Below are 22,533 nucleotides of genomic sequence, written 5' to 3'. Positions count from 1 at the left end.
AAAAATATAAATGAAGAAAATTAAATATATATATTCTCAATATTTACTTATTCAAATTTTATTGCCTTTTTTTCTATTATAATGTATGGTATTTTTTCTACAAATTTATGTCCCTATAAGTTGTGGACTATTATGGCAGGAGTTAATCTACTGTATTTTCTAAAAGTAAAAACTTGCTGCATCCTCAATAAAAAATACTAAATCAGGGGCCGGGTGCGATGGCTCACGCCTGTAATCCCAGCACTTTCGGAGGCCGAGATGGGCGGATCACGAGGTCAGGAGATCAAGACCATCCTGGCGAACATGGTGAAACCCCGTCTCTATTAAAAATACAAAAAATTAGCTGGGCGTGGTGGCGGGTGCCTGTAGTCCCAGCTACTCGGGAGGCTGAGGCAGGAGAATGGCGGGAACCTGGGAGGGGGAGCTTGCAGTGAGCCGAGATGGCGCCACTGCACTCCAGCCTGGGCGACAGAGCGAGACTCCATCTAAAAAATATATATATATTAAATCAATCGATATCAGCCCACTAGTCTGCTCTCTGAAAGCTATTGCATAGTAAATCCTTATTTAAGTGATTTCAATGGAATTGAATATTCTTAAAGTTGAAGTTCACTTGAGCCAGCGTTGGTGAAAGTTCCAGGTAGTTTCTTCCTGAAACGTGACTTTTCTATTCCAATAAATTTAATGTCATGGAAAATCCCCTGCTTCCAGTGTTTGAAATTCAAATGCAGGGATTAGAAACAAAACAGCCCTTCCTAACTGCTCTTAAATGGCTCTGAAATTGTATGGGGGAACAAAGCCATGTCTGTGGTGATCGGGTTCCACCCGTCCATCTACCAGGGGGTAAAGTGCACTTGAAGCACAGGACAAAGAATGTGAGCTTAGGCAGGCTTTTAAGATGGGCCAAATGAGGTGTAAGACTGACAGAAATACTTCAGTCACGTCTCTTAAGAATAAGTTTTTGACCTGCATATAATCGCCAAAAGTCATTTCTGGACCTCAGTGCTGCACTCTCTCACTTTCTAGTTGTTACCAACTAAATCTTCCTCCTCCCCTCTCTTCTCCCGAAACCTCCTTCAGGGAGAGTACTGTCTGCTGTGACAGTGTGAAACTTATAGTTTCCACTCAAACCCTTTCACTTTGGGTTCTCTTGCTCCCCATACTCCACTGAAATGGCAATCTTTATTTTAACAATGATGCCATTGTCAACCACAGAAACACTTTCTCCACTCCTCAGCATCTGCACAAAACTACACTGAAGACCACCCCAACACATCCTGACTGACACGGTTTGGCTCTGTGTCCCCACCCAAATCTCAAGTCAAATTGCAATTCCCACATGTCAAAGGAGATACCTGGTGGGGGGTGATTGAATCATGGGGGGCAGTTTTCCCCATGCTGTTCTCATGATCATGAGGGCATTCTCATGAGATCTACGGTTTAAAACTGCTAGTTTCCCCTGTACATGCTCTCTCTCCTGCCATCATGTAAGACATGCCTTGCTTCCTTCTCCTTCACCTCCTGCCATCACTGTAAGTTTCCTGAGGCTTCCCCAGCCATGCAGAACTGTGAGTCAATGAAACCTCCTTTTTTTTTTAAAATAGATTTCCTAGTCTCAGGTAGTATCTTTGTGGCAGTATGAGAACAGACTAGTACAATAACTTTTACTTCTCTTCATTCTTTTACTACACATTATTTGATAACTGCTGATCCAAATGACCTCCAATGAGTATTTTCCTAGGATTCAAGGCAAAATTGTCTCTTTAGAATGAACCAGGCTCTCTCAGTAGAAGGTACAGTTTGTGTGCTTGCTACACACCTGGTCCCGCCTGCCAGCATTCCCCACGTTGGCCTGTGTGATATTCCACAGTGGAGTCTCACAACCAAATATGGCTAAACCATGTCTCTAATCAGCTCATTGTCCTCTCCTCTTAGGGCCACCTAGTGAACTTTCCTTTCATCTTATCCTGACTTTCAAACTTTCTACTAGATAGCTCCATAGATCCAGGCTGTTCAAGGATGTTCTTTTCTACTCATTTCCTTAATTCTATTTTCCTTTCAGGAAGTATAGGAAGTACTCACTTAATATCATCAATAGGTTCTTGGAAATTTCTACTTTAAGCAAAACAAGGCACCTTCTAATGCAACGAATTTTATCATAGACTAATTGGTATAAACAAGAGTTAAGTTTTTACAGCAGACAGGAAATAGTTTTGCCTCAAGTCACAGTTTACAAGAACCCATCAATGACATTGTGAAGATTTATCGTACTGGTTCATCTCTTAAATATACTTAATTTCACTAAACCCTCTAATTTTATAAAGATTTACAGTAAATTAAAAAATGTATTCAATGCTTGTATTTAATTCCTGTACATATACTCAGATGGTTTACAGATATGATGGCTGATGATTTTCGTGAACACCTTGGACACTGAATGATATTCGTGTGGATAATAATTTAAAGGGAAACAATAAAACCATAGCTGACATGGAATTTAAGCCATGCTCAAACCTGGACAATATTTTTTCATGAGACGAGAAGTCATTTATTTACGACATTTTTTATTTGTCATGAGGAGTGAATAAAACACACAAGTTAACTAGAATTAGTTTTACTTGAAATATGCACTGCTATTATAATCTGGACTCCCAGATGGTAATTGATTTGGGAGGGTTATATCTACCTGATCCAAAGGAATGCATTTTAGAATGTATTCGTTTGAACTAAAATTTAAAGCCAATTTACATAAGGTAATAGAGAATGCATTAAAGAAATTATACAGCCTGCTGTCTCCCAAATGATCATTTTAATAGATGACTGTTTATAACTTAGAGGGGAAACTATTGTTCCTTGTCATTATGATTAAGTCATCAGTTTCTGTCATTTCTGTTAGTTAACTTGAGGCTATTTTAGAACCATGTTGTTTTACATGTACTCTAACTCTTAAGTGTCAGCCGTCAGGATATTAACGTATTCGAACAAAGAAGATAGGTTATACTATTTTCCCAAGTTGACACTCAATGTTAAATTACTTTGAGCAGCCAGGTGCAGTGGCTCATGCCTGTGATCCCAGCACTTTGGGAGGCTGAGGCGGGTAGATCACTTGAGGTCAGGAGTTCGAGAGCAGCCTGGCCAACATGGTGAAACCCCATCTCTACTAAAAAATACAAAAATTAGGCAGGTGTGGTGGCACATGCCTGTAATCCCAGCTACTTGGGAAGCTGAGGCAGGAGAACTGCTTGAACCTGGGAGATGGAGATTGCAGTGAGCCAAGATCGTGCCACTGTACTCCAGCCTGGGCGACAGAGCAAGACTCCATTTCAAAAAATAAATTATTTTGAGCTTGCTGTAGAATTATGCAGGTGCTCAATACAGTATGAGCTTAGTAAATGGTTATAAATTAAAGTCATTAATGAACACACATGATACCATAGATATTCAAAAAACTGATTAATTATGCATTCTTTTTAAAGAGAAAAGTCTACAGAATCAGACATAAGCTTAGGGATCTATTAGAGCAGAATAAATTTTAAAATTACTTATAATTCACAGGTATAAAATATGTAAAATCACACTAATTTATTAATTAAAAAATCAGTTATTCTCATTTCTAAATGAGGAATAAGATACTATAAATTTCCAGAACATGCCAAGTAACCACCACCATGGTAGAAATCACTCTACACTGTAGCAACCAGATAAAAAAGCAGGTGACACAGAAACAAACACAAATAGCACAGTATTTATTGTGCAGTATATTTCTGTATTTGTAACTTTTGAACCTTTAGATGGCATTGACTTAGGAAATGATTTAAGTATAGCTGTCTTGCACGAATGTAATCAGACACTTTTAAATATAAAATTATGACTGAAATGCAGGTATCCTTCTGTAAATGTGTGTATGGCCAGACACATGCCAGCATCAGAGGCACCTCAGTGGAAATTTCACACTGCATCAATATCACACTTTGAAATAAGTGCCAATAGAAAGTTTTATACTATTGTAACATGGCCTATGATGTGTATATGCATTATTTTTTGTCAAAGCAATGATATAGCACATATGTACATTATTTCTTGAATGTTATACAGATAATACTGATTTATAGAAAATCTTATGTTCTGTTAGTATATATGTGGAATTGAACACAATTTTCCATATATGCATTTAGTGGCCCCTTGACCTGCGAGATAATAAACAACTTTTTTTACACAAATGTGTCTTCCCTATACTTGAATGAAAAATAAAAGGTTGTAAAAAAAGGAAGAGAGGCAGAAAAATCCCACTATCTAACAAAAGCAGGGCAGGTAAGAAAAACTGAAGAAAATGTCAATGTTGGTTCTGTAAATCACATACAAGGAAACACACACAGGCCAAATGTACAGTCTCCTGATGACATACAAATGGTTTGTCCATTAAATGTATTTGATAATGTAAAGTTAACTAAGAAAGTTAACTTAGGAAACTGGGGGTAATTGAATGTGTCTCCTATACTGTCACAATACTTATTTTAGTGTATTCATTTATTCCCCACATAGAAACTGAGCTTCTCCCATGCTGTTGAGACAGCATCTCTGAATTCAAGGGACAGGCACTGGGAAGCCACTTTATATTAATAGATGCTTGTGGAATGAGAAAGCAAATGAATGAGACTGCACGGGCCAGGCTGAGAGGGTTACATGCTCAAAGGTGGCTTCAGCATAGAGTAAGAGGAAGGGGATTTAGTGTTCTAAGATTAGAGAAGAAAATAAAAACCACAACAAATGTAACACTGCCAGAAAGAATGCCGGGCCATGCCGATTTATCGGACTTGATGTAAGGGGAACAGAGACTCATTCAAGGGCTTTGAGCAAAGGAGTCTCTGGTGATACAGGCTGATGGCAGTTCACCAGCATCAACTCTCCTCTTCTTCCATTTACCAGATGAAGCTGAACACATGGCTGCCTGGTTAGCAATGAGTCCTAACTAGATAGCAGCATGACTAAGTTCAAGCCCGTAACTGTGATGAGAAGACAGGCAGCGCCTCTGCATCTGATGAGCCTTCTCCCTAGACTGGGGCTTGCTGCTCCCTTCCTCTGAGCAGGTGAGAAAGTGCCTGGGGAGCAACAGGGTCTGGGCCCTACCTGACCCTGGGCAGCAGAGCTACCAACCATGGCCTGCCCCAGGGACATGCAGTAGAGGATGGCCAAGAATGGCAAAAGAAGAACAGTAACTTAGAACAGTCTCAACAATAATGCCATGTGAGATGACTCCACAGCAGCAATGACTGTGGGCCTGAAGGAAACTGGACGGAATAAGAGCTAGGAGTGATAGAATATTCAGAATGTGTTGGAAATAGAGAAACTTAGTACTGTGCAATGGCTCACGCCTGTAATCCCAGCACTTTGGGAGACTGAGGCAGGTGGATCACTTGAGCCCAGGAGTTCGAGACCAGTTTGGGAAACACAGGGAGACCCAATCTCCACAAAAAAACTACAAAAATTTGCTAGGCATAGAGACACGTGCCTGCAGTCCCAGCTACTTGGAAGGCTGAGGTGGGAGGATCGCTTGAGCCCAGGAAGTTGAGGCTGCAGTGAGTGGTGATCGTACCACTGCACTCCAGCCTGGGAGACAAAGCGATTCCCTGTCTCAAAAATAAATAACAATAACAGTAAATAAATAAATAAAAATAAAAAAGAAAGACTTCAGTTTTGGCCACGTCTTTGCAGTACACTGTGGCATGTCCAGGAAGTTCGCTGGACAGGCAGGTCTGCATTTTAAGAATGAAAGGCAGGATGGAGATTAGGATCGGGAGTTGCTGGTGTACCCATGGCACTGAGTCATGGTCATCAGCATAAGCAAGGATACAGTATCCTCTAAAATAATATTTTATTTCAACCTTGGGACAATCATCATGACTTCCAGGTGTCTGGAGTGATTTCCAAAAGAAATACAGAAATGGGGAGGATTTCATCTCTAGGCAGAGGCCCCCAGAAAGCAGACTGTTGAGTTCCATTCTTTCGGATTGGTTATTGGTTCCTGTCCTGTCTGTTCCCCCCACTGCTAGCTGTTCCTTCCAGTGGCCTTTGTCTTCTTCTGATCTGCTATCGTCTGAACAAACTTTTTAACAAAACTTGCTAGAACTATGTATAAACCAGAGAACCAGTCTATGGATAAGCACCTGTGGTGGCCTCCTTGAGTAAAATTTCTGAGTTTGATTGCGTGGAATGTTTTAGCTTTATTTTAGCTGCTAATGGGTCTTTTCACTTCCTCCTTGAATCACGGTCATATTTTAGATAGATGAAGTAGCGGGACAGTTAACACTGCAAGTGTTTCTGAATAGAGTTTAAAAACTGTTTTGGCCCCAAAGGTGCACGGCCTGCACATCAAAGTCTTTAAGGCTCACTATTGCCAATTCTTTCAGATACACTGGAGACTTATTATCAGCTCCCAGTGATCCCCCACAATAATTTCTTTTCTGGCCAGCTCCCTAGAATGTCCTAACACACCAAACTGCATTTTCTTTTTCTTTTCTTTCTTTCTTTTTTTTTTTTTTGAGACAGAGTTTTGTTCTTGTTGCCCAGCTGGAGTGCAATGGCGTGTCTCAGCTCACTGCAAACTCTGCCTCCCAGGCTCAAGCAATTCTCCTGCCTCAGCCTCCCGAGTAGCTGGGATTACAGGGACCTGCCACCACACCTGGCGAATTTTTGTATTTTTAGTAGAGACAGGGTTTCACCATGTTGGCCAGGCTGATCTTGAACTCCTGACCTCAGGTGATTCATATGCCTCAGCCTCCCAAAGTGCTGGGATTACAGTCATAAGCCCCTGTGTCCAGCCTCAAAGTGCACTTTCTTTGTGAACATTATCTACCTATATTACATGTTTTAGATCCAACTATTCAGAGCAAATACAAAAAGAAAGTATGTACAAGATATTTTAAATATGTAAAATAAATAAATGTTCACTTGAATAATATTAATTTGAACCCAAGCTCAATACTTTTTTATTCTTTATTTCCACAAATTTTGACCCCCTTGTGTCTATTATGATGTCCCCTCCCCTATTTGTAAATGACAATTGACTGAACATCTTCATTCACATATTTGCCAACCCAAACAAAAAACTTACATGTTTGAATCTGGAATCCAGCATGGCCCTGCTGGAGGCAGCCCTGCAGGTGAGGTGTCTTATGATTTGTTTGCTGGCTTCAGACTTTCCTGATCCCCTTTCTCCACTAAGGAAAACAGAGAGGAAAAACGTAAGTTTGAAGGAACTTTGTTCCTTTGAACAAGCTTTGTTCCTTTGAAGCTACTTTGAAGGAACAAGTAAAAATATTAACTAGAGATATTTCTCAGACACAGAAATGAGGAGGGAATGGCATATTAACTTGCAATGAGTTTGTGGTCTACGTTCACACTTCAGTTTGATGTATTTGTCTGAAATACCTAGTATATGTTTACTGTGTCACGTCCCTGATGGTGTTTCAGATGCTGGCATTACAAACAAATATGACACAAGTTCTGCTGTTCAGTATCTCACAGGGTAGAACCACCTAGTGCAGGTGAATTATGCCAGAAAGGTGTCAGGCTGAGAAGGAAGACATAACCGACTTGACTCAGCTTAGCAAGTCAACATAAAGTGAGGCGATCCTATGACAGCACGCTGTGTTGAGACATGCAGGCTCACACTTGGCCTTGGGAAAGCTGTTCATGCTTCATGAGCCTTACAGGAAAGACGTTACCTCTTCTGTGGAAAAGCTGTGAAATCTTTCTGAGCATTCCTTCTCTGTTCTTTGAAACGAAGGTAAAGTACATAGCTACGAAAACTAAGGCAGTAAGGTCTTCAGATCTCCCAGTAGATCCTAAACCTGACCTGGTTAGGTTTCCTTTTCAGCTTGCTTTTGGTTCTGCTGTTCTCTAGTTTGCATTTTTCTTTAATCTAGGAACGATCACTGAACTTTTTATTTATAATGGCATCACTTTTGATACATCCCAGGCATTCTTCATTAACTCACCCAGTGTTTACAAATGGTAAATATTCTATTCCTGACACTAGATGACATAGGATTAACATAAAATTCCAACACAGTAATTACTATTTCACAGTGATCTGCTCTACAATAAAGTTATTACTTTACCCAGACGAAAAACTCATAAAAACAGCCTTTACTTATCCGGTAACCAGAAAAACTTTTTAAAGCCCTTTTATGAGTGCTTCCTTGGTTTTCTACCTGGAAACATCTCTTTTAACAAAGTTGATTAAAAGTGTTTGCCAGAAAAGAAGTTGAAATTTAATTATTTTCTTAAAGTGTCGAGTCGTTAATGGATGCTTCCACTCACTTGTGCAGACTTTTGAACCACTGAGGCCTAAGAGTGTCAACAAATGAGGTATTAAGTTAACATTAGAAAGCAAAATGAAATTTTTTCTGGTTTGGTACAGAGTTTTGGGACATCCATTCCAGGAATACTTGCGTTTTGATTGCTAAATCTTAAATTACCCTTTGTAAGTGCTCGTTTTGAGACACAATCGACACTCAATAATGACCTGTAAACAACTTACTAAGTTGAATTTCAAATGGTTAATTTTATCCTATTAGTAACAACGGAGAAAGCATGTATCTTCGTCCACACAATCAAGGATGCGGCAAAGCTGTATGAAAGCACACATGGTTTTGAAAGAAGAAAGAGAATCACTAAAATAGTAAGTCCTAGTAACCACAGGTGTGCACTCTTCAATTCTGCATATCAGGACTAGCCATACCGAAAGCAGTTCGCCAGCTTGCTTCAGGCAGACAGTCAGGGAAGGGTCCCCGGAGAACCTCTGACCCGCCCCACAAGTGCTTACATCAGATGTTTTCTGCAGATAAGGGAACTTGCACAGGGGCTTTGCCTAAACAAGCCCGCGGTGGAAAACTCCGTTCCTTAACACACGTGCAGCAGGAGAAATAAATCAATATGGAGCCGCTCAGTCTAAGCATGCGCACTGGAAGGACGGGGGTGGAGCCAGCAGGAATTTGCACCATAAGCCCCGGTATTCAACTAAGGGGGCACCCGGCACCCCGCTTTCAGGACCCCTCTCTGCTGAGAGGTTCCCTTTCGTGTCATAAATTCTACTCCACTCACTCTCTGGTGTCCACATGCCTCATTTTTCCAGGGCAAGAACCCGAACCTAGCTGAGCTAAGGAGCAAAATCCTGCATCAAAACCTTCTTGAAACTTGATTGAAGAGAGATTTTTTTCAAAATAAGGGGTTGGTACATGGAATCATTAGCTTTAAAAAAATGACCCAAAGGAAAACTAGTTCTGCAGAATATTAATGAGTTCTACTGGATAAAAAGTTCCATGAGCAAATACATGTGAAAACTGATGGGTTAAACTAAGATAAACGGGGTTCTTCACCGAAACAACTTGCTGGCCGCTGTGTGCCCTCTCCCAGGCGGACCCCCAAAGCGCCTCGGCCTGCTGGTTCCTCCTTTTCTCCCCTCAGAGCCTTCCTAGGACCCACACTTTCAACAACTCACCTATAACAGCTGCAATGGTCATCCTAGAATTAAGTGGGAGCGCTCAAATTTACGGAAATTCTAAAGAAATAACTAATACATAGAAATAATCTAGTCCAGGGTCTGGCACCCAGTAAACTCTCAATAAACATTAGTTGTTATTGTCAACAGTGTTACTCCCTATCTCACCAATTTACAGTGCTTTTTCTAAGCAACTTTTAAAAAAATTTTCCCTATTTATCGAAGGAAGACCAGGAAACTAGACAGATAAAGCAGATAAAAATAGGGTTGCCTGAGTCTAGAATGGGTAGAAGCCCCCATCTCTGCGCCTTTCTCCTCCTTGAGTCTAGAATGAGCAGAACGGTCAGGTTCAGTAGCTCACACCTGTAATCCCAGCACTTTGGGAGGCCGAGGCAGGTGGATTGCCTGAGCTCAGGAGTTCGAGACCAGCCTGTCCAACATGGTGACACGCCGACTCTACTAAAAATACAAAATTAGCCAGGTGTGGTGGCACATGCCTGTAATCCCAGCTACTCAGGAGGCTGAGGCAGGAGAATCGCTTGAACCCAAGAGGCGGAGGTAGCAGTGAACTGAGATCGTGCCATTGCACTCTAGCCTGGGCAACAAGATCGAAACTCCATATCAAAAGAAAGAATGGGTGGAAGCCCCTGCCTCGGTGCCTTTCTCATCCTTGAATCTAGAATGGGTGAGAGCCCCTGTCTCAGAGCCTTTCTCACCCTTGTGTCTAGAATGGGTGAGAGCCCCTGTCTCAGTGCCTTTCTCATCCTTGAGTCTAGAATTGGTGAGAGTCCCTGTCTCAGAGCCTTTCTCATCCCTGAGTTTAGAATGGGTGGAAGCCCCTGCCTCCGTGCCTTTCTCATCCTTGTGTCTTTGGAGCCCCCACCTTGACGCCCTTCTCATCCTTGTGTCTAGAATGGGTGAGAGCCCCTGTCTCGGCGTCTTTCTCATCCTTGAGCCTAGAATGGGCAGAAGCTCCTGCCTTGGCGCTTTTCTCATCCCTGAGTCTAGAAGGGGTGGAATCCCCTGCCTCGGTGCCTTTCTTATCCTAGAGTTTAGAATGGGTCGGAGCCCCTGCCTCAGCACCTTCCTCATCCTTAGGATGCTTCTGAACCCAGCACGAAAACAACCGCTAGCACGCTGCTTTGAAAACTAGAAAACTAAAGCGTGCACCCATCAGTCTGTGCCTCCATCCTCCATAGAAATTTTGATAAAATGCATACAAACATATAAGTGCTCATTTTAATATTTAAATAAGCCTTTTGAATTCTATCCAGGTTCTGACTTTATACCATTTTCATTTCAGTTTCACTTGAGTTGTGTGCTATTGTACTTATGCATTCAGTTCCAACCAGCACTACTGACAACAACTAAGGCACCGCCGTGAGTATTTACAGAGGTTTCCCTCCCTTGTAAAAGTTTGGCTGAATATAAAATATAGGTCTCTGATGCAGATTTTAACATTTAAATGTTTCTTTTGTTTTCTATTAATTTATGAGTTAAATCTAGCATTACATTTCAAATTCAAAAAATATTTTGGGCCAAATGCGGTGGCCCATGTCTGTAATCCCAGCACTTTGAGAGGCTGTGACAAGAGGATCGCTTGAGCCCAGGAGTTTGAGACCAGCCTGGGTAATATAGTGAGATCTCACCTCTACAAAAATTTAAAAATTAGCCAAGTGTGGTGGCATGTGCCTGTAGTCCCAGCTATTTGGGAAGCTGAGGTAGGAGGATCACTTGAGCCTGGGAGGTCGGCTGCAGTGAGCTGTGATCATGCCACTAAATTCCAGCGTGGGTGACAGAGTGAGACCCTGCCTCAAAAAAAAAAAAAAAAAAAAAAAAAAAAGTTTAGGAAGTAGAATTCAGTGAACTATGAGCAAAGGTAAATAACAAGAAACAGGCTGAGAAACCTTTGGAAAGAAAGAAAATTGTATTTGGGGCAGCCCTGGATTTTGAAGAATAGTGGCTTAGGTTCACTAATATTGGAAGTTTTTCTTTCTCCATGTTTACTTAGGTTCAAAAGCAAAAACTTTTTATCTAAGCTTTAAATCTTGAAACAGAAATGAGTTTCAGGTTAAGTTTGTTAATATTGATCCAGCTACACTTGGGGCTATTCCTAGTAGCCAAGATGTTTCTCCTTTGTAACGAGTCAAATGTACTTATTGCAAAGATATACTGGACCTCAAAGTGCTGAGAAAGTAAATAAAGGTAAACCATGGGAAATTAGGGCATCTTCACCGCCAAGCCCCACGGCAAACCCGAGTGTGGCAGACAAGGTTGAGGGGACTCACCTGAGGATGAAACACTGAGGTCGCTGCTCCTGGAAGAGCTGGTGAAAGGCTCTCTCCACACAGGAGAAGAGGTGAGGAGGCAGCGAGGAACACAGCTTCCCTGAGGAGCTGAAATACAGCTGGGACACCTGGAAAACAGGGCAGCAGCAAGCGGAAAACCTGAGTGAAAAGGCACCAGGATTCCTCATCCCGTAATGAGAGTGACTTATGTCCAAGATACAGAAGTGAATGAATTTCTAATTCTGAATCTCATTGGTATGTAAAAACATCTGTAAAATTACACCCTTCTCTGCACATTTTCAGCATGCATAATGACAAAATGGAAGCTTATACTTTATCCTTCATTACTTGGTCCACAGGCTTTAATTATTCTGCTGTCTTTAAGAAGAGCAACTCACAAAAAAATGTAGTTTAATAGATATCTGTGCAGTAAGCTGAAACTGTGGTAATTTATACCAAATACAATTTCTCTCAGCAGTATTTAATTTCAATACCATAAGCTAGCCAAGGTTTTAAACTTGAATGTGAGAGGCAGTTGCAGCTGAAATGCATGTAAGTTTACAAATTTCTCAGAAAAACAAAAAAATTAATTAATTTTAGAGAAACGGTGATTTACAATTATTGCCATAATGATTCATTTCCAGTATTTTTAGTCCTTTTGAATTTCTAGTAAATTCCATTACTTTAGAATAAAAACTCAAGAGTAGGAAGACTTCTTAGCTGTGAAGAAATCAAAGTTATTTTTTATTTTGCAAAATAACTGGCCTATATCTTCAAAGATGTCAAGGTCAGAAAAGTCAAAAGAAGACTGCAGAACTGGTCCAGACTGAAGGAGAGTCAAGGGCATGATGGTTCAAAATGCAACATGCAATGCTGGTCTGAATCTCTGGCTCTATGGGCCTTACTGGGACAATGGGAAATCTTGAACAAGGTCTCTTGATTCAGTGACAACAGTGCATCAGTAATAATTTTCCCATTTCGATGACTGTATGGAGTTGACATAGGAGAATATCTTTGTTTAAATACCCAGTAAATATATTCAAGGTTGATGGAACTACGTGCCAGCAAAGTATCTTAAAATGGTTGGTGTTAAAAGTTGCTTGTACAACTTATCTACGCATTTTACAGACATTTAAAATTATAGCAAAAATAATTTTTAAAGTAGAATATATGATTCACGATGAGAGTTAACTGGATGAATCTCACAATGTTGAGTGTGAGTAGTCAGATACATAACAGAACACACTATATGTCTTCACTTACGTCGAGTACAAACACAGGTGACTAATCCTTGCTGTTAGAAGTCAAGTTGGCAGTAGCAGGGGAACTGTTAGCATTTAAGGGGCTTCTGGAGTGTTTATAACTTTCTGGAGCTGAGTACCACCCACCTGCACACTTAACAACATAAGCACTTTCCTACAAACATTACACCTCAACCAAAACTCCAAAAAACTAAAGTCATCACACAGTGTGGTGCTGGTGCAAAGACTAGATAAATGGATCACAGATCACTTGAAACAGACTAGAGAATTGATGAAGATGAAACAGGAGAGTTCCCTAACTCTGCCCATAGCATGTGTGACAGGGGTGTGGCTCATCTGTTTGGCCACTGTGTGTTCTCAAACCCCTTATGGGAGGAGGAGCATGCAGATGGGCATGTGCAGGAGCTGGGGCCAGCACCTTTGGGCTCTGGCCCCCTAGTAGCATCTAGGGGTGGGTGCCTGCAAATTCTGAAGCCCAAGTGGGCATGTGTTACAGAGTGCTCTTTTAGCTTTGCCATGTATGGAAAGCTTAAGTGTTAAACAGTTCAGTGGAGCTTCTGCAATTTTTCTAGGGCAGAGGGCCAGTGTGACAGCTTTCTGTATCCTAAGCTCTTGTCTGGCATCCAGGAAAAATCAGATCACACGTGGACTTGAAGGATGGTGAATACAGGGTTTTTACTGAGTGGTGGAGGTGGCTCTCAGTGGGATGGATGGGGAGCTGGAAAGGGGATGGAGTGGGAAGATGATCTTCCCTGGAGTTTGGCCATCAATGGCCAATCTCTTCTCCAATCATCCCCAGCTGAACTCTCGACATTCAGATGCTCCTTCTCTTCTCTCCTTCTCTGGCACTCTTCTGCTCTTCTGTTCATCTGCTTGTGGAGCCTGTTGTTTGGGGGCACAGGATGGGGGGCATGGTGGGCCAAAGGCAACTTTTGGGCATGAAAACAGGAACACCTGTTCCCATTTAGGGCTGTGGGTTTCCAGGTTTGAGGGTGGAGTCTTTGCTGGGGAACTGCTCTCTTCTACCCAGTATCTCCCTGCCTCCTGTCCATGTCATACATACAGTGTATGACCAACCAGGCTGCACTACCTATCAGTGGTAAAAGGTGCTGCTGAGACGACTGATCGTCTATTTGTAAAGAAAACAAGTGTTGATCTCTATCCCAGAGCATGTGTAAAAATTACTTATAAATGAATTTAAATCCCAAATATGAGCAGCAAAGTTTAAAGCATTTTTACAAGCATATAGAATGACACTCTTATGATTTGTATGTAAACAAGGAAATAGGATTTAAAAATATAAATTATAAAGAGAATGGTGGAGCAATCTTAATACATTAAATTTAACAAGCCCTGGTCAACCATATAATGATAAAAAATAAGCAAAGACAGAAAGGTGTATAAGCTGTGCATATAATCAGTAGATCAGCAGCAATTTATAACATATTCCTACGAATCAATTTACAAAGGGAACTATAATAGAAATTTGGGCAAAAAATATAAACTAAAAAGATGGAAAATAAATGAGAAAGGATAGAAAGCTCTCTGGTGCTATTTCAGACTATAAGATGCTATATTACACACAAAAGCCTAGCAGAATTAATCATAGTTTAGTCATAATGATAATAATAGCCTGCAGGCACTCTATGCATGGTGCTGTCCTCAGCATCTCACAGGCACTTATTCATGCAGTCCTCTAGAACCTATGTCTGGAGTCAGATAAGTATTTTTATGTTTACAGGCAAGAGAATTGGTGCTAACAGAAGTCAGTGACTGGCCCAAGGGGACAGGGCTAGGTGGTGTCAGAGCTTGATTTCCAAATGAAGTTGTCTCTTGGGCTGGGAAAACATGTCTATACTACTGAATCTTGTAGTTTTAACTAATTGGAAGAATTATCTGGCAATATCTTCTAAACTTGAAGATTCATATTCAACTGGGAATATCTCTGTTGAAACTCTCAAACATGAGCAAAACGAGAATTTATAAAACAATTCTTAGGACTCTTTGTAAGAGCAGGAAATACAGAAGTTAGTTAAAAGTCTATAATAAAGATTAATAGACAAATATAACTTGTTGTGTGTCATTACAAGAAAATTCTAGAGGGACTTTAGAATAAATTAGGTCTAAAATTTTCAAGATGGAAAATTTTTGAAAGCATGAGGGCTGATCAACAGCTTTTTTGTAAAAGAATACAGTTAATGACTGGGCGCAGTGGCTCACGTCTGTAATCCCAGCACTTTGGGAGGCTAATGTGGGCAGATCGTGAGGTCAGGGGATTGAGACCATCCTGGCTAACTCGGTAAAACCCCATCTCTACTAAAACTACAAAAAATTAGTGGGCATGGTGGCACACGCCTGTAGTCCTAGCCACTCGGGAGGCTGAGGCAGGAGAATCACGTGAACCTGGGAAGCGGAGGCTGCAGTGAGCTGAGATCATACCACTGCACTCCAGCCTGGGCAACAGAGTAAGACCCCATCTCAAAAAAAATATATATATATAGTTACTATGTTATGAGTTAATTAAAATATAGAAAATAGCGGTATACCCACTTTTTGAATGTATATATGTGTTCATGTATATAGTAAACATATGAAACACTGGATGGAAGGATAATAACTTCAAGATAACCATTATCACCACTTATGAAAATAAGTAGGTTGAAGTGGTATTTACCCTGTGTTTATAGAAGAGTATGTCATCTATCTAATCTAAGACATCATACAATTAAAACATACTGTTGTTTTTGTACCACTCAGAAAATAAATGTTACAATTAAATTAGGACACAGTGTTTTCTTACCACACCCTTACGGCTGCATCCCAATCACAAAAGTACATGTGAAAAAAAATACAGCACTTTTAATTTTAAATGTTTTTAAAAGAGATATGAAACCAATATGCATGGTGGGCACAAAACTGTCTGTTGCATTCTGCTTGAACTTTTTTCATTTTAAATTATTCCAGAAGTTGCAATGAATATTAAGAATAATTAAATGATAGTGATATACACATTATCATTCATAAAACTAAGGAGTTTTAGTCCAGCTTCATTTTCCAGCAGATCCAATTTCTATTCTTGTTTGAAAACCTAACTACACTATTTCACTTCTCCCCAAGTTCAGCATAGACTTAGGCTCTAATTTGACAAACTGTTTTTCAACTCTCTATTTTGTAAATGAGAATTTCATTAGATGTTCAACAGACACAAGAGACAGCCTGGATCATGTATCCATCTGTGTGTACATGGAGTTCATTTCTCTTTCTGACTATATATTTTTTCATTTTCATTTTTTTGAGACAGGGTATCACTAAGCTGCTCAGGCTGGAGTGCAGTGGCCAAAGTATAGATCACTGCAGACTCCATCCCCTGGGGTCAAGCAATCCTCCTGCCTTAACCTCCCAAGTAGCTGGGACTACAGGTGCATACCACCACAGCTGGCTAGGGTTTTTAAATTTTATTTATTTAAATCTGTTTGGGCTTAGATATTGTCTTTATGCCAAGTTTTACTAGAGAGTAGATGTAGGTGATGAGCCTTAAGTGTCTAAAGAAAGTTATTTCCTGATAAACTCATAACCTCTCTCAGCTCCCCTTTCATGTAAATCTCTTTCCCATGCAGTGTTACAGTTCGTGCTGTGGAACAGTCCATTGCTACCACCTGGCAGCACATTGCTTGATGCTGATTCTATGCTTTATACATAATATAATTATGGAAATAATAATGACAGTGTAATTCTATAAAACCTTGAGGATTTCTGCTTATGCAGTCCCTTTTTTCTGAGTGACTGACAAGCCATCTAACTTTTTTATTGGTTACCATCCTCACTGTTAATATTGCACATTCTCATGGGGTCCAGCGAATAGCAGCAGGGCCAGCCACTTCCTTCCCCACCTGTCTTTTCTCTTCACTTCACTGTCTTCTTTCCTTATTTGTATCATTTGAAACAAGAGGATTCTTGGTCAGGGGATATTTTAAGCACTCCATTTTAGCTCATAGGTGAGATGACAAGAGCTCAGCCTTGCTAATCATTGATGGACTCTGGTTCCAGGGAATAAGTTCCTTCCTTCCTAATAGATAAAGTCCCTCCTTTTCTTCACTGGTCATTACACTTCTCAATAAACCACCAACAGATTGCAGAACCCTGCCACGTTCATTTCTACAACCACCAATGCTTCCACAGCTTACGAGACAGCCATTGAGCCACTGGCCCCCATCTCTGGCGAGCCTAGAAACTTTGTGGAACCTCCCAGACGCCAATGGCTCCAAGTGCCCCGGGCTGCTGGTGTTGCACTATGCTATGAACATCTCACTCTGTAGGCCTGTGTAAGTGTCCCATTTGTTAACTGTATACCTATCTATAGGTGACGTATTTTGAGAAAGCATGTGTTTGTGTTTACAAAAGATCACATATAATAATAATAATGAAACTGTCTGCCTCTGGGCGCAGCACTTGTGCTGCTGAGAGAAGCCTGCCAAGCATTCACTCTGGAGTTGCATGACCTGGACATTAACGCTAGCTCAGCCACTCATGGGAAGACTTTAGAAAATCTGCTTAACCTCAAGTCTCAGCTTATTCAACTGCAGAGTCGAAATAACAACTCTTATACTGTTTTGCCTGCCTTTTGAGATGGAATGTGATAATACATGTAAAGCCATTTGAGGCAGTTCTGCCATGTAATAAGCACTCAACAATGGCAGCTGTTTTCATTTCCTAGAATTTCAAATATTATAGTCTTTTAACTTCTTGCTCACATCAAATTGCATGGTTCATTTCTCTAAATAGTCCTACATATTTTTTAAACCCCATAATGTGGCTCTAGACCATTCTTCTGCTCATCAGAATCTTACTAATTTTTTAAGATTTGCCCTGATCACATTTCTTTTTTATTGTGATACTTATTTAAAAAAAAAAAAACCCTGATAGGGTTTATTCCCGTCTAACCTCTTGACTTGCTAATTAGGACTACACACCCTCAATACAGCTATTTAATTGTTGTCCTCAGCTCGAAGTGAAGTATGTGATTTTTTCATTGTTATTTGTGTTTTGTCTCTAGCATGTCTACACAGTGCTCAAGAACGGGACACTCTAAGTATCTAAGGCAATGTATTTTCTTATAGAATCAACAGATCTTTGTTGGCTTGATGATGCATTTTTGTTTCTGATTTTAAGGTTGCTTTTTTGTAAAGCCCATGCAGGAAGATCTGGCTCCTTTCTATTTTCTCTTTCTCCCCTACATGTAACATGTTTAAAATGAATGATATTACGTGTCTTCAACATAAGCACAATAATGGACCCTGTCCTGGTTGGTTGTACTTCCTGTGGAACTGCCTGCTGACTCGCCGCTGTGACCCACATCCTGGCAGTGGTGGTTGTTAGCGTCAGATCAGCACTGCTGTGGCAGAAAGCAGTCTAACCGGGAGGCCTGCCCGCTGCCTTGTGTAGACGTCAGTTTCGAAATAAAGTTTGCCTCAAGAGAGTTCTATGTCCATGATTAATAACTTGCTAGAAATAAAAATGAATATTATGCAAAGGCTTAACATAACAGAGTTCATAATGAAATAAAACTAAAATGCAGATGTTATATGTGAATTTCTTTTTAAACATGAAACAGAGAAGTCATTCTCCTGGTCTTTATAGTCTATAGATATAATTATATTTAATGTTTTTTTTTCTTGTAAAGTAATCGGCTGGGAAGAAACCCAAATATTTGAACAAAATTTGTCATTTAAAGCAACAGACATAATACAATGATAACCACTAGAAACAAAAAGAAATAAATTTTTGTTACATGGCCTAAGGACAAGATTGTTTTAATGAATACCCGATAGGTGACTAGTTGATATTATTTACTAGGCACTAATATTGCTACAGGGAATAACCACTAATTCAATGTAAAATATATGTCCTTACAGCAACCTAATATCTATTATTTTATGGGTTGTTACCTATAGACAAGGAGAGCACAAACTATTTGATTCTACATAATGGATGCCAAGTTCAGAAGGACTAGACACTTTCGCCTTTTCTTATGACCTATAAAAAGCAGGTAATTTTACTGTAAGCTTTATATCAGCGCACCTTTTACCTGATATATTTTTTGTATTTATTTTCCATTTTTTCCATTTTCGTTTTATGACAGTTAGAAATGATAAATATAAAAGGTGGTCTGTGTGTGTATATACATATATATGCAAATTCATTTTATAAAATCATAATACTTACATATTAAATACTTAATTCATATACAGAAACATATTTAGATTTTATTTATATTAATAATTGTATAAATTATAAGTTGCATTAGCTATTTTCAGTTTTAATAAACTATTCTAGTAATGATCTCAATGTATTATATCTTATTCTTACATTAATAAACAAATATGTCTCTTAATGTGTTTTTCCTTTTCTCTATGAATGTGTATTTCTGAAAAAACTGCAAATACAACATATTATTTGAAGCCATAATACCACCATAGTGTCAACACTTTAAAAACAAACACACCACAACTTAACAGTTTTTTTCCCAGCACAAGATACAATATAGTATGACAAGTTGTGTCATACTATAAAAAATTATTATGTTAAATTTTGGCTAATACTTAAAACTTTCCCTCTAGATCCATAGAAGCATCCAAATAAGAGTAATTTTTTTTAACTTTTCATTCAATTATTCAAAGCTGACTTTTGTCTCACTGTTAATTCTTGTTAACTCTACAATCAACTGTTACCATAAACATAAGCCAGAAATAATATATTAATAGTAACTTTAAATAGGGTGTGTTTCTCTGTCTTTCCCCTCCCACCCCTTGATGCATACATAATTTAAAATTTAAAGGCATGAAATGCCAAACTAACCTAGGTATTTGAGGGCAAATGATCGTCTGACACAAATGCAATAAAAACAGATACAGTCTCCTTCACAGCTGTCATGATGCAGCTACTATCAGTGAAATTCTCCTAACCATGAACAATTACAAAGACTGGATCAAATACAAATCAAGTATCTAATGGCAGGGATAGTAAAATCAGCAAAGCAGCAATGACTTAGGGAGCTAAGATCTTGAAGAAAATCAGGATGCACCGGGCCACACGGGATCTTTTCCATGCCCTCCTCCCAGCACACATTGCCACTGTGCCCTCCTCCCAGCACACACTGCCCCTGTGCTGAGCGTCTCTCAGCAGCATCACGGAAAGTCAGCCTAAGTGTCTCATGCTCAGCAGAGATTGGAGCAGCCTCACACAGTACTGGGGAGACACAAATCCAAGTTCCGGGTTCAGAAACAGAGGAAAGCCAAAGGAATATCAGCCCAACGTTTCACCTGAGTCCAGTAAGGCGGCTCGCCTTTTCGAAGGGAGGCTGGGCTTGGTGGCTCACGCCTGTAATCTCAGCACTTTGGGAGGCCGAGGTGGGCGGATCACGAGGTCAGGAGATCGAGACCAGTCTGGCTAACACGGTCAAACCCCGTCTCTACTAAAAATACAAAAAAATTAGCCGGGCGTGGTGGCGGCGCCTGTAGTCCCAGCTACTCCGGACGGACACTGAGGCAGGAGAATGGCGGGAACCCGGGGGGCGGAGCTTGCAGTGAGCCGAGATCGTGCCACTCACTCCAGCCTGGGCCACAGAGCGAGACTCCGTCTCAAAAAAATAAATTAAACGAGACTTCACAGGGTCAAAGGTAGTTTGTCTACAACTTGTGTACCCATTAGGAGGAAAAGTCAAATCTTCTTGGAAGGAAGATAACATCTTCCTAGACCCTACGGTTTTTTTATATTGGAAGTTCAATATTCCATCAAAAATCCCCATGGATGTCAGTAAATATATCCATATATGTAAAACACACACACACACACACACACACACACACACACACACACACACAGAGTCACATTGTAGAAACAGACCTCAATATTAGAGTCATAAGACACAGGATTAAAAAATATCACGTTCAAGAAAATAAGTGGCAAGATGAAGACGAAGAATTTCACCAGAAGCCTGGAAACTCTAAGAGTATAAAATGAAAACGCTAGCATTGAAAAAAATCACACAACAGACATCAGCATTTTAAGGAATGATTCATTAATCATTCCTTAAAGTTTATCAGCAGATTCAAAACAACAGAAAAGATCATTTAAAATATGGCCAGGCAATTATCCAGACTGTGGTCAAAGAGAAACAAAAGTAGAAAACAAAGATTAATACAGTTTATGTTTTTATAGACTTTCTACATATATACATATATATAGATTTTTACAGAAAGAAATCACAAATAGATAATACCTTAAACTAATTGACAATGAATTTATGAAATATCATACATGTAGAATTCAGTAAAGCTACATTTAAAGTAAAATTTAAAAGCCCCAAATACTTATTTTAGGAAAGTCAGGAAATCAAGGACATGTCTATATAACATAAACAATAATCAAATTATACTCAAATAAATTATAAAAAAGGAAATTTTAAAAACTCAGAAAACTCACAAATTACCAACATATGGAATAAAAAGAAGTCACTCAAAAATTCTACAAATATTAAAAAGATAAATAGAACTATGAATATTTCTATGCCTAAAACTCTTGAAGATTAAATGTAACTAACATTTTTTAGAAATGCAATCATTAAAAACTAGCACAGAAAGAATATGAACTGTCCTACATATGTCAAAGAAATTAAATCCAGAACTAAAACTTTCTCACAAAGAAAATACCAGGTCTTAATGGTTTCATTTGTGAATTCTTCTAAACATTTAGGACAGAAACACCACCAAATTTTCAAACTCTTTCAGAGACTAGAAAACAGACTAGAAAAATTCTGTTTATGAAATCAGCGTAATTTTGATACAGAAGATTTAAGTAAAAAAAAAAAAGAAAAAGTGAAGGCTTATCTTTTTCATGAACATAGATGCCCTAAGCAAAATATCACTGGATAGACTTCAGTAATATAAAGAAAAAGTTAAAAAATCAAAAATGCAAGATAGGTTTAATATTTCAAAATCAGGAATTACAATTCACAAACAAAATAAAGAAGAAAAATATTCATATCAACAATTGATGCAGAAAAAATACTTACATTTGATAAAATTCTATACCTTTCTATGATAAAGACTTCTTAAAATAGCAATAAAATGAAATTTCCTTAATCTGATAACTGATATCTATGTAAAATTTATAATTATTTTTATACTTCAGGTTTAATTACTAAAGATTTTTCCTGAGATAAGACATATATGTATTTTTAAATGAAATTACTAATAGTATCTAACATTATTCTGGTGATCCAATCCATTAACATAAGCACAGACTAATAACAGGATTTTAAAGAAAGAAATAAAATTATTATTGTTTCAGGCAACAAGATTGTGTACACAGAGTATTTTTAAAACACACTAGATAATATTATAGCTAATAAATAAATTTTACGAACTTGCTAGTTTAAGGTAAGACTTTTTAAATTGTGTTTTTATACATACAGGGAGCACAC

At 39.2% G+C, this 22,533-nt stretch overlaps 1 protein-coding gene across 12 annotated transcripts in view; it reads right to left on the bottom strand.

Annotated features, from left to right (window-relative positions):
- The window catches only part of MYO16 (myosin XVI), a 698,554-nt gene that overhangs the window by 312,589 nt on the left and 363,432 nt on the right, over positions 1-22,533 (bottom strand). For all 12 annotated transcript variants that reach the window (XM_045377420.2, XM_005586232.4, XM_074021383.1 and 9 more), the window contains 2 exons: positions 11,791-11,918; positions 7,112-7,217 (listed from right to left, as the gene is read on the bottom strand). In XM_045377420.2, coding sequence (XP_045233355.2) covers positions 7,112-7,217; positions 11,791-11,918 — 234 coding nt within the window. The remainder of the gene's footprint in view (positions 1-7,111; positions 7,218-11,790; positions 11,919-22,533) is intronic.

Source organism: Macaca fascicularis, chromosome 17 (assembly GCF_037993035.2).
Source record: "Macaca fascicularis isolate 582-1 chromosome 17, T2T-MFA8v1.1".
Taxonomy (NCBI): domain Eukaryota; kingdom Metazoa; phylum Chordata; class Mammalia; order Primates; family Cercopithecidae; genus Macaca; species Macaca fascicularis.
Note: the sequence above shows the minus strand (reverse complement) of the source record. Positions and strands in the feature narration are given on the sequence as shown.